Source organism: Gorilla gorilla, chromosome 9, assembly GCF_029281585.2.
Source record: "Gorilla gorilla gorilla isolate KB3781 chromosome 9, NHGRI_mGorGor1-v2.1_pri, whole genome shotgun sequence".
NCBI lineage: Eukaryota > Metazoa > Chordata > Mammalia > Primates > Hominidae > Gorilla > Gorilla gorilla.
The window spans coordinates 53629223-53642081 of record NC_073233.2 but is presented as its reverse complement, the minus strand read 5'-3'; the positions used below and the strand labels follow the sequence as shown (position 1 = coordinate 53642081).

General features: G+C 51.7%; 2 protein-coding genes across 5 annotated transcripts in view; one reads left to right on the top strand and one right to left on the bottom strand.

The window, feature by feature from the left end:
- NR1H3 (nuclear receptor subfamily 1 group H member 3) overlaps positions 1–3270 on the bottom strand; it is a 19985-nt gene extending 16715 nt beyond the window's left edge. For 3 of the 4 annotated variants that reach the window (XM_055354889.2, XM_063711174.1, XM_063711172.1), the window contains exon 1: positions 3075–3216. Coding sequence is in view for 1 of the 4 variants with exons in the window: in XM_019036444.4 (XP_018891989.1) it covers positions 3210–3270 (61 nt within the window). In the remaining 3 variants the exon portion in view is untranslated. Of the gene's footprint in view, positions 1–3074 lie in introns of all 4 variants that reach the window. The other variant, XM_019036444.4, reaches the window with a different exon arrangement.
- Positions 3248–12779, top strand: ACP2 (acid phosphatase 2, lysosomal). Its single transcript, XM_004051040.4, has 11 exons — positions 3248–3398; positions 3941–4036; positions 4347–4433; positions 6237–6389; positions 6499–6597; positions 6677–6766; positions 7204–7336; positions 8748–8830; positions 8945–9051; positions 9171–9346; positions 11835–12779. The coding sequence occupies exons 1-11, from the start codon at positions 3285–3287 to the stop codon at positions 11966–11968; spliced, it is 1272 nt and encodes a 423-aa protein (XP_004051088.1). The 5' UTR covers positions 3248–3284; the 3' UTR covers positions 11969–12779.
- Positions 12780–12859: the final 80 nt, after the last annotated feature.

Here is a 12859-nt window from a genome sequence, read left to right as displayed (position 1 = left end):
TTCTTTTTTTTTTTTTGCACCTGTAGTTACGAACCAAAGTGTAAGAACCACAGAATCATCTGGCAGAAAATGCAAAAGCTGAAGGCAAATGCGTGAAGAAACTAGGGCTCAGCTTCAGGCTCTACTATCTACTTGCGCTGTAATCCCCACCCTTCCTGGAATAGTTTCTCCCTATAAAAACTGAAATAGTATCTGCTTCATCAATCCCTCCTACGTGGGATACTTGCATGCACAAAGAATATAGACATATTTGAGCAAGTGGGAAGAAAAGCAAAAGCTGAATTTGAGAGATAGCTGAAATTTGGTGAGCCAAAGGTTTACACTCTGAAAATACAATGGTCTGGCTAGTTTGCAAGGAGTAAGAGGCCCATTAAAACAAAACACTCAACTCCCTCCCACTACCACTAATATGCAGCATTTTGCCAATTACCCATGCCCCCTTTATTTTATTTTTGAGACAGAGTCTCGCTCTGTTGCCCAGGCTGGAGTGAAGTGGCACAATCTCGGCTCACGGCAGCCTCTGTATCCTGGGTTCAAGTGATTCTCCTGTCTCAGCCTCCCCAGTAGCTGGGATTATAGGCACACGCCACCACGCCTGGCTAATTTTTGTATTTTTAGTAGAGATGGGGTTTCACCATGGTGGCCAGGCTGGTCTTGAACTCCTGACCTCAGGTGATCCACCCGCCTCGTCCTCCCAAAGTGCTGGGATTACAGGTGTGAGCCATGTCCAGCCTAGGCCCCGTTTAGTCCAACTAATTTGAAAAGGTTTCTTTTGACAGATACCTCTTTATTGAAAGTATTTCGGGATCACCAATTACAGTTTAGTAATGCAGTTTGAGTAGCCTGCAAGAAGCAGCCCATTATAGACTATTTAACTGAAAATCACAAAACCTGACTTTTTTTTTGAGACAGAGTCTTGCTCTGTCGCCCAGGCTGGGGTGCAGTGGCACGATCTCCGCTCACTGCAAGCTCCGCCTGCCGGGTTCACGACATTCTCCTGCCTCAGCCTCCCGAGTAGCTGGGACTACCGGCACCCGCCACCACACCCGGCTAATTTTCTGTATTTTTAGTAGAGACGGGGTTTCACCATGTTAGCCAGGATGGTCTTGATCTCCTGACCTCGTGATCCACCCGCCTCGGCCTCCCAAAGTGCCGGGATTACAGGCGTGAGCACACACCCGGCCAAAACTTGACTTTTAATCCATTCTCAAACTGTGCCCATGCCCAAACTGTGAATTTGGGCAAGTCACTTCCTCTCTTTAGGTTTGTTTCTTAAGCTGTAAAGTAAAAGGACTAGGTTAAATCAGGTATTCAGAGATGCTGATTTATGAAACCTGTAATAAATGGTCTTTGTGAACCATTTGGGATTATATGCAAAATTCCATGTGTGTGTTTATATGTGTGAACATTTTTCTGGAGGAGAGGTGCAAAATTTTCATGTGATTCATAAAGGGGCTTGTGATTAAATAAGAAGGTTAAGAACTGTTTGGCTACCCAGGCTTTGGCTCTTACTCTATTTGCTTCTTGGCCTCCTCCATGACAACTCTGGAAGCAAAGTTTAAATCCTGAAGTATATATAAATAATTGAATCTGGAGTCCTAGGGCAAAATAAAGACAGATAATCCTGATCTTTTTTTTTCTTTTATTCTTTTTGAGACACAGTCTTGCTCTGTCATCTAGACTGGAGTGCAGTTGCACCATCATGGCTCACTGCAGCCTCAACTTCCTGGGCTCAAGGTGATCCTCCCACCTCAGCCTCCCGAGGAGCTAGGACCACAGGTGTGTGCCACCACACCCAGCTGATTTTTAAGCTTTTTTTTTGTAGAGAGGAGATCTTCCTAAGCTGCTCAGGCTGGTCTCGAACTCCTGGGCTCAAGCAATCTTCCCACCCTGGCCTCCCAAAGTCCTGGGATTACAAACGTGAGCCACCACACCAAGCCTAATCAGGTTTCTGTTGTTGTTGTTTTGAGACAGTCTCACTCTGTCGCGCAGTCTGGAGTGCAGTGGCGTGATCTCAGCTCACTGCAACCTCCGCTTTCCGAGTTCAAGCGATTCTCCTGCCTCAGCCTCCAGAGTAGCTGGGATTACAGGAGCACGCCACCGCACCCGGCTAATTTTTTTTTTTTTTTTTTGTATTTTTAGTAGAGACGGGGTTTCGCCACGTTGGCCAGGCTGGTCTCGAACTCCTGACCTCAGGTGATCTGCCTGCTTCGGCCTCTCAAAGTGCTGGTATTACAGGTGAGCCACGGCGCCCAGGCCAAGCCTGATCAGTTTTGTTTCCCAAAGATCTGAGGAGATTTGCTTCCAGTAGGCAGATCTGAATCAAAGCATCCCCAGGACCTATGCTCTGACCTTCTGCAACCGTCACAGGAGTCACAAAGTCCTGAGGCCAAACTGGCTGCACCTGAATCCTAATGGTCAATGCCAAGAGGGCCATTGATTTCTGTGGAAACCCCACCTACTCCCACTTTATGATATGCGCCTGTCCCTTACCTCAAAATACCTCCCCACTGGTCTGAAATTCCTCCCCCAGGGATTCAGTGCTTTGGGTTTGGAAAGTCTGAACATCCTGTGCAACCCAACTCCCTTGGGAAGAGGCATGACATGACGTCTTGACTCTAATTAACTAAAACTTGGAAGTGGAGGGGAGGGAGGACAGGGAAAGGACTGGAAGGGAAAGTGAGAGGGCTACTAAAGCTTTGTGCGGGGCAGGAACGGTAGGCTAGACTGGGGCAACCTCAAGGACACACGGAGTCCAAAGGGTTGTTTACATACTGTGTCCTGCACCCCAAGCAAAACATCTCCTGGAGAACAGGGCCAGGGCTCAATCTCCCCCCAAAGGCAGGTGCGTGGAGAGAAGCGACCTCTACTTTCCCATCCCTCGCCTCAATTCTGCACCCGATCTAGCTATGGGGTCAAGCCTGGAGGGGACGCTGGTTCTCCAGACATGGTCCCGCCCACTGCAAGCGCCACCTTGGTAAGGGATTTCTCCGAGCAGAGGCAAACGCGAATTTATGGCCTTCTTGATCAAGATGAGGTCTTCGAGCCCTGTCTGCCGCGCCAGGTCGCGTTACCTTCTTACGTTCCTCCGCCACAGCCAGACCGCGACCCTCCTGCACACAATCCCACCGAGACTGCGCCTTTTCCCCGCACCCCAGCTCGTCCCTAAGTAAGATGGCGGCGAACGCACTTCCGGCGTGTGTCCTTACGGGTGCGTCCGGGCGGCTGTTTGCAGGTGCCACCCAGCGGGTTCCAGCTTGTTTGCTGCATAGATTACAACGGTGATGGCGGGCAAGCGGTCCGGCTGGAGCCGGGCGGCTCTCCTCCAGCTCCTTCTCGGCGTGAACCTGGTGGTGATGCCGCCCACCCAGGCCCGGAGTCTGCGCTTCGTTACCTTGGTAATGAGAGATGGGGTCACCAAAGACTTCCCTGAAGCTAAAAGGGCAAAGGCCAGCTGGTGGAGGTCGAGGATCTCGGGAAGGAACAGCTGGTTTAGGAGGGGACGACTGGCCTGGGTAGTTGGGAGGCTGGATTCAGGATTGATGTGGAGCCCTGGCTTATGGGAGTCAGGATGACCGAATACGTCGGGGTGAGTCTGCCTTGAGACAGGGAAGTGGTTGAATGGTTAAGACTCATCCCTAAAGAAGCCTTTGGTTATCTTTTTTCCCCAGTTGTCCCCACCACATACGTTGCTTTCACTTCTCTTTTCCCTTCCTACCTGTACCTTGGCTTTGCCTATGGTCTCCAGTAGCATTGCTTAGCTAAGTTAGAATCTCTGGAATCTGGAAGAAGTGACTGACTCCTAGCTGGGGTCTTTTGCAGCCAGTAGGCTTCCCGGAGAGAATGAGACTTCCTTCCCTAACATGGGGCAAAAGGTAGGCTCTGGGTCCCTATCAAGGGGATGCTTCTGACCTATAGGCAAACCATTTTATTCTCTCAGCTGTACCGCCATGGAGACCGTTCACCAGTGAAGACATATCCCAAGGACCCCTATCAGGAAGAAGAATGGCCCCAGGGGTTTGGTCAGTTAACCAAGGTGGGTCAGAAGCCAGCCTTTCCTCAGGATGAGCTGCAGAATGAGTGACGTCTAGAGCAGTCTACAAAACTTGGGGTCCTACTAAACTGCCTTTTCCCATATGGGTGCTGACTTTGACCAGATTTCATAACCTTAATCTCTGTGCCCATGATATTGCTGTGCATGACTGGCCACTTAATGAAAGACTTCTGGGATCAGATTAATTGACTCCAGCAAAGGGTGAACCTGGAAAGCAACAGGGCCTAAACCCCATGGGGCTTGAAGCCACCCCTTCCCTCTAGACCCTCTTAACCCTTGGGTTTGCCCACAGGAGGGGATGCTACAGCACTGGGAGCTGGGCCAGGCCCTGCGGCAGCGCTATCACGGCTTCCTAAACACCTCTTATCACCGGCAAGAGGTAAGGTTGGGAGCTCCAGAGGCAAGGGGAATGGGGTATGCTGCCCTCATCTTTTGCCCTCAGGGAGCCTAAGGCTGAGGCTGGGCACTTTGGCCTCCTTCTTGTATTTTTGCTCACAACTACAGGAAAAGACATCTGAGAGCTGTGTGGAACAAAGCCCTAGGAGCTGAGTTGCCCCTGCTTGGCTGGGAAGAGGCAAATTTGATTAAGCATCCAAATTCGGACTTAAGGGCGGGCCTGGCAAAGTGGTTTCTGACCGTGAAATCACAGGCTTTCCATCCAAGACATTTATTGAGTACCTATTAAAGGCCAAGGACTGTGCTAGCACTTTGCATTCAGTGGTGCACCATACAGATATGATCTCTGTCTTCATGGAGCTTAGAATGTTGTGGGGGTATCTAATGATAAACCAGACAGGGCCAAGATGAAAGACAGCGGGGAAGACATGCGTAGATAGGGCTTGTCTTTTCTTGATCAAGATGAGGTCTTTGAGCCCTGTCTGCTGCGCCAGGTCGTGCTATATTCCTAGGGCACATCAGGGAGGACTGGTGAGTGTGCCTGCTCCTTGAGTCCTCGCCCCACCCCAGGAATGGGGGAAGCTGTTCCTCTGGTTACCACTGTCAGCCTCAGCCGTATCAAGAATCCCTAGACATTGTTATTGTTCTCTTAAGGCCCAGCTCTGTCCTGAGCTTGTCCTTCCCCAGTTTCCTCCTCCCTTTTCATGAGCCACTATCTCTGAATAAGCTCTTCAAAAACAATTTTTTTTTTTTTGAGACAGAGTCTTGCTGTGTTGCTCAGGCTGGAGTGCAGTGACATGGTCTTGGCTCACTGCAACCTCCACCTACTAGGTTCAAGCGATTCTCCTGTCTCAGCCTCCCAAGTAGCTGGGATTACAGGTGTGTGCCAGCATGCCTGGCTAATTTTTGTATTTTTAGTAGAGACAGGATTTCATCATGTTGGCCAGGCTGGTCTTGAACTCCTGACCTCAGCTGATCCGCCTGCCTCGGCCTCCTAAAGTGCTGGGATTACAGGCATGAGCCACCGTGCCTGGCCCAAAATATATACATATATTTTAAAGGGGTCTCACTCTGTCACCCAAACTGTAGCACATGCCTCAGTCATAGCTCACTGCAGCCTGAAACTCCTGGGCTCAAGTGATCCTCCTGCCTCAGCATCCCATGTAGCTGGGACTACAAGTGCCCGCCACACTTGGGTAATTTAAAAATTTTTTTTTGTAGAGAGGGTCTCACTATGTTGCCCAGGCTGGTCTCGAGCTCCTGGCCTCAAGCGATCCTCCTGCATTGGCCTCCCAAAGTGCTAGGATTATAGGTGTGAGCCACCAGGCCCAGCCCTTTATCTTATTTTTTTCTCCCGCCAGTTTCTGCCCCAAGGACCCTGATCTAGACAGGGGGAGAGGTGTTGTTATGAAACCAGACAGACCAGAGAGCCTTACTGATTGACTCAGCACTTTTGACTGGAAGGGGCATTTCAACTAAGGCCATTCCCACAAGAGTTCTTCACAGAGTGGTGACAACCCCCAGTGGAGTGTTTGGGGGATGGGGAAGGCCAGAGGCCAGAGGAGGGTGAGGGCCAGATGTATGGTAGGTTTAGTTTGCTGGGTGACCATCAGGAACAGGTTCTCCCCGGGGCTCCACTTTGGGGTGACCAAAACTTCCCACCACACACACACACATACATACAAGGCTCCACTTCAGGGTGACCAAAACTTCCCCAACACACACACACACACACACACACACACACACACACACACACACACGACTTGTGTTGCTATCTCTGCAGGTTTATGTGCGAAGCACAGACTTTGACCGGACTCTCATGAGTGCTGAGGCCAACCTGGCTGGACTCTTCCCTCCCAACGGGATGCAGCGCTTCAACCCGAACATCTCGTGGCAGCCTATCCCTGTGCACACTGTGCCCATCACTGAGGACAGGGTGAGAGTGGCCAGCCCTTCCCTGGGGTGGTGAGGGGACAGCTCTGGCCGTGGGCCTGCTGATGCCAGCCTCCTTTTCCCGCTGCCTGTTTCCCCGCTTCGCTCTACAGCTGCTGAAGTTCCCGTTGGGCCCATGTCCCCGTTATGAGCAGCTGCAGAACGAGACCCGGCAGACACCAGAGTATCAGAATGAGAGTTCTCGGAATGCAGTGAGTGGGGGCAGAGGTGCAGCTCACCATGCTGTCTTTTCCCCAGAGCAAGACTGAGACCCTGATCCATTTTTCATAGCAATTTCTGGACATGGTGGCCAACGAGACAGGGCTTACAGACCTGACACTGGAGACCGTCTGGAATGTCTATGACACACTCTTCTGTGAGGTGAGCCCACTAGGGTGCCCACTGTAATCATTCTTTTCCCTCTCAGCAGGCCCAGGTCACCAGGACGGTAGAACACAGTGCCTGATACCGTCACGCCCCTGGGGAGGTCCAGGGAGGCTGTGCTTGTGAAACACGGGAACTTCCCTCACGGGTGACAGAGATCCTCAGAGTGGGAAATGGTTTATTAATTGTCAGCAGTCCCTGCTGCTCTCCACCCAGAGCTCCTTTCTGCTGAGTCTCACTTTTTGTGCCTGAGCTTCCTTTCCTGTGCCCTGAAGCATCCACACCGCCTGCCATGTCTACTGGTTCCAGCCCCTCTGCCTCTCTCCCCTCTCCCTCCCTCACACACACAGGCACCTTCCCACTAGGGAAGAGAGCTGCCCCCTGGAGAGGCTGGCCTAGGCCTGGGGCGCTAACCTGCCCACTGCGATACACAGCAAACGCATGGGCTGCGCCTGCCGCCCTGGGCCTCACCCCAAACCATGCAGCGTCTCAGCCGGCTAAAGGACTTCAGCTTCCGCTTCCTCTTCGGAATCTACCAGCAGGCGGAGAAGGCCCGGCTTCAGGGGGGTGAGTGACAAGGACAGCATGTCACTCTACTCCTCAGGACCCTAAGGCGTTAAAAATCTGCTGTGGGGGCTTCTCACACACTTCCCTCTCTACTGAAACACTCCCTGCTCTTTCAAAACCAAATCCCCCTCCTCATGCCGCTAGTCACCAAATTTCCCCACCTCTCTTCCTTTTCTGCCATTCATATTCTTTTTAAAAAAATTGTTATTTTTTTCGGGGGGATGAAGTTTCCCTCTTGTCACCCAGGCTGGAGTGCAATGGCTCGATCTTGGCTCACTACAACCTCTGCCTCCTGAGTTCAAGCAATTCTCCTACCTCAGCCTTCTGAGTAGCTGGGATTGCAGGCACATGCCATCATGCCTGGCTAACTTTTGTATTTTTTAGTAGGAACGGGGTTTCACCATGTTCGCCAGGCTGGACTCAAACTCCTGACCTCAGCCACCATGCCCGGCTAATTTTTGTATTTTTAGTAGAAACGGGGTTTCACCATGTTGGCCAGGCTGGTCTTGAACTCCTGACCTCAGGTGATCCACCCACCTTGGCCTCCCAAAGTACTGGGATTACAGGCATGAGCCGCCATACCCAGCCTATTTATTTTGAGACAGAGTCTTGCTCTGTCACCCAGGCTATAGTAGAGTGGCACGATCTCGGCTCATTGCAGCCTCCACTTCCCAGGTTCAAGCGATTCTCCCGCCTCAGCCTCCTAAGTAGCTGGGACTACAAGTGCCTGCCACCATGCCCAGCTAATTTTTATATTTTTAGTAGAGATAGGGTTTCACTATGTTAGCCAGGCTGGTCTCAAACTCCTGACCTCTGGTGATCTGCCCGCCTCAGCCTTCCAAAGTGCTGGGATTACACACGAGCCACCACGCCCAGCCCTGCCATTCGTGTTCTTAAGTTTCACCCACATCAGAAGACCCTCCCTCTCCTAAATGAATAGCTGCCCCAAGAGAACCACTGGGGGCCATTTTGAGAAGGCTGAGAGTAACACACATGCCAGCTTCCTCATTTGAGCACCTAAGGGCATGCCTGCTGTCACACCTTTTTGACATCTCAGTTTTCAGAGCATATGGTAGTTACCCGGGCACGGACCCACCCGCTGTGTACTCTGAAGCAATCTTAAGTTTACATTTGTTTCAAACTGAAGTGCTTCTGTAAACACAGGCAGGTTTCTACATCCGTGTTGAAATATAGGCAGATATCTTGTTTTGTCTTGCTTCCTTCTGTACATTTGACAGTTCTTAGAGAGGAGGGGTGCCACAGAGTTCTTACATGGTCCCTATGACACTAAAGAGTTCTCCGTGTAGGTGATGAGGCCCAGGCCTGGCAGAGGGTGAAAGGAGCATAGATAGGTCTAATTAGAAGGCAGAGATGGCTGTAGCCAGCAACACCGGGGACTTTTCTCCTTCAGGAGTCCTGCTGGCTCAGATAAGGAAGAACCTGACCCTAATGGCGACCACCTCCCAGCTCCCCAAGCTGCTGGTTTACTCTGCGGTGAGTGCCTGTGCTCCCTAGCGTGCTGTGTCAGGCAAGGAGCTGGATTTCTTCTCTGTTCGGTTCCTGCGGGTGTGGGGAACAATGCTGACGGGCAGCCCCTCTCCCCCGCAGCACGACACTACCCTGGTTGCCCTGCAAATGGCACTGGACGTCTACAATGGTGAACAAGCCCCCTACGCCTCCTGCCACATATTTGAACTGTACCAGGAAGATTCTGGGTGAGTGGAGCTAGCAGTGTCCTCTGGAGGGGGGCCCTCAGGAGGTGGCTCGGGGCAGCCCAAGGACCCCATGACGGGCAGGCTGAGCAGCTCCCATGTTGCTTCCTGTCGACCCTCAGGAATTTCTCAGTGGAGATGTACTTTCGGAACGAGAGTGACAAGGCCCCCTGGCCGCTCAGCCTGCCTGGCTGCCCTCACCGCTGCCCACTGCAGGACTTCCTTCGCCTCACAGAGCCCGTCGTGCCCAAGGATTGGCAGCAGGAGTGCCAGCTGGCAAGCGGTCCTGCAGACACAGGTGAGCTGTCACTGGCCTCCTTGCTAGTCATGCCCTAGACCAGCCTGCAATTCACATCCGCACATCTCAAGAGCTGTCGCACTTCCAGCCATTTGACTGCATTTGCTAGGAGTTCCCTCCCCGACCCCAGACTGCTTTATACCTTCTCCCCACTTCTCACCCTCGGGTGATGTCTCACTTGTATCACCGAGAAAATAAGAGCCAAGAGAGAATTGGCTCGTTCTCCCACCACCAGCTCCACCAGCTTACTTGCTGGGGGAAGCCACTGCTTAGGGTGGCCTCTCCACCCGCACTCGGGTTCTCTCTCCTCATCTCTGCAAGGAGCTCTGACACCTCTGCTTCTCTACTGGATCACTTCCCTCCCAAAAGCCCATCCATGACCTCTGAGAGCCACCTCTTCCCCAGCCACCAGCCTCTTCCCTCTCAGAATGGAATCCTTGAAAGAGCTGCCTAGAATCTGGCTCTGATCCCTCACCACCTGTTCTCTTAGACTCACATTAGACAGTCTTGTGTCACCTTCCACTACCCTGAAGCCATACTTGTCTGGTGACCAGTGACCTCCTACCAAAGCCAGTGACTAATTCTTAGCTTCTCTCACCTCTCAGCAGCATTACATAATTGGTCATCCCTTCCTGAAACACTTTCTTGGCTTCTGACTTTCAGGCGTCCCTTCCTCACTAAAGAATGGATGACCCAGGACTCATCCCTGGAGCTTTCCCCATCTGTGCACACTCCCAAGTGATCTCATGCAGCCTCATGACTTTATGCCCATCTCCATGCCCACTTCTGTCCTTACGCCCTGACTCACAGATTCACAACCTCTTCTCTGAGCTAGAGACTCATATCCAGCTGCCAACTTGAGATCTCTACATGCATGTTAAGTAAGGCATCTCAAAGTTGCAATGTCTAAAACCAGATGCTTTTCCTTCCACAGCTGCTCTTCTTCCAGGCTTCCTTGTTTCAGTCAATGCCGAGTCACCTAGTGGCACAGTATAACCCTTGGGGTCATTCTGCATACCGTTTCTCATACCCCTCATCCAGCCCACTGCCAGATCAGCTCAACCTTTCAAATATTAATATGTGCTCTTGCCTCCACAGTCCAATCTACCGTCAGCTCTTGCTTGACCGAATGAAAAGCTTCCTAGTTCTTTCTGGTTCTATTCTTGTCCCTACTAGTCTTTCAACACAGCAGAGTTAACTTTTTTTATTTTTTTGAGATGGAGTTTTGCTCTTGTTGCCCAGGCTGGAGTGCAATGGCGCAATCTCGGCTCACTGCAACCTCCGCCTCCCGGGTTTAAGCGATTCTCCTGCCTCAGCCTCCTGAGTAGCTGGCATTACAGGCATGCATCACCATGCCCAGCTGATTTTGTATTTTCAGTAGAGACGAGGTTTCTCCATGTTGGTCAGGCTGGTCTCAAACTCCCAACCTCACGTGATCCGCCCGCCTTAGTCTCCCAAATTGCTGGGATTACAGGCATGAGCCACCGCAGCCGACTGAGTTAACTTTTAAAAAATGTAAACCAGTTCACACTACTGTCCTCTCAGAATTTTCTAGTGGCTTCCCATCACATATAGAGTAAAATCCAAGTTCTTCACCATGGCCTTCTAGGCCCTACTCCATCTGGTCTCCTGCCCCATCTCCTACATGCCCCTTGCTTACTCTGCTCTGGTGAGACTGACTCTTGATGATCCTAGCATGTGCCAGGCTTATCCCCACATCTGGGCCTTTTGCCCTTCCTTTGTCTCCTCTGCCCTGTGATACTCTTCTCAGATTGTTGTATGTCATTCATTGACTCCAGGTCTCTGTTAAACTTCTCACTTTCTCAATGATGCCTTCCTTGCTGACCTACTTTGCTTTGTCTCTCTGTATCACATTCATCACTGACCTGTCACTACTAATTTTTTTTTTTTTTTTTTGGGACAGTGTCTCATCCTGTCACCCAGGCTGGAGTGCAGTGGCGTGATCTCGGCTCACTGCAACCTCTGTCTCCCAGGTTCAAGCAATTCTCCTGCCTCAGCCTCCCGAGTAGTTGGGATTACAGGCACGCACCACCATGCCCAGCTAATTTTTTGTATTTTTAGTAGAGATGGCATTTCACCACATTGGCCAGTCTGGTCTCAAACTCTTGACCTCAGGTGATCCACCCACCTCGGCCTCCCAAAGTGCTGGGATTACAGGTGTGAGCCACTGCGCACAGCCAATTTTATTTAGTAGAGATAGGTTTTCACCATGATGGCCGGGCTGGTCTCCAACTCCTGACCTCAGGTGATCTGCCCACCTCAACCTTCCAAAGTGTTGGGATTATAGGCGTGAGCCACTGTGACCAGCCCATTTGCTTATTTATTACATCCCCTCTCCTAGAATGTAAACTCCATGAGAGCAGGGACTCTGTCTTGGCCACCTCTGTGTATCTCCTATATGTCAGAACAGTACCTGGCATATGATGGAACACTGACATGACCTTTCTCTTGCCTCCCCCATGCCCAGAGGTGATCGTGGCCTTGGCTGTATGTGGCTCCATCCTCTTCCTCCTCATAGTGCTGCTCCTCACCGTCCTCTTCCGGATGCAGGCCCAGCCTCCTGGCTACCGCCACGTCGCAGATGGGGAGGACCAGGCCTGACAACCACTCAGCCCCCTTCCCTCCACCTCCTAGGGGAGGTGGGCTGGGCCCTCGCTCCTGACTGTTGCTGCTCCCCAGCCCATGGACAGGAGATCCTGGATTGGGCCTCCCTCTGATGACCCCAGCCAGATGAGCGAGTGGGGCTCAGCATGGCCCGTGGTGCCTGTCACTCAGCATTCCCATGCCTGATGTTTACCAAGTGCTGTGTTGGACACTGGCTTTCTCCAAACAGGATTTGCCTCCTCCACGCTCCCTACACACCTGAGATGTAAACTGGCAGTCAGTGTTCACTCAGGACCTAGGATTAGAAAATGGCAGAGTTGGTGCTGGATCCGCCTTGCACTTCTATCAAGCCGTGTTCTTTTTCCTCCAGCCTGAAGTCTTTGGCAAATAGCTCAGAGGGACACGGTCTTGCCTCTCAGTGCTTATTTTAGCGGGAAAAACAGCTAATACCAGGGGTACAAACATTGGCTCCCAAGGAACTGGATCACCCAACAGCCAGCCAGCCACATTTCCCTGTGTCTGGCTAGAGCCACCATTAGACTCAGACAGAATGCTTCAGGAATCGTCACCCTTTCAACTGGAGCAGGACGGAAGGGTGTCTGTACTTGGGAGGGAGTGGGGAGTGGTGGGAAGGGAGTTGCTTGTCACATGAATCAGGAAACTGCTCTCCCTCAGCTGGGCTGGGGTCTCCAGGGACCTGAGCTACATGCAGGTTGTGAGCTGGAAAAGAAAGTTCTAGACTGTGGCCCAGAATAGGGCTGGGGCAGCTCCCAGAGAATGAATAGTGCTGTTTCCTATTGGACTGATAGTGCTGTTTCCTGTGCCTTTTCTTCATTTCTGAGACGCAAGAAGCTCTCTGACCAGGTCACTTCTGGAAGATCCACGCAG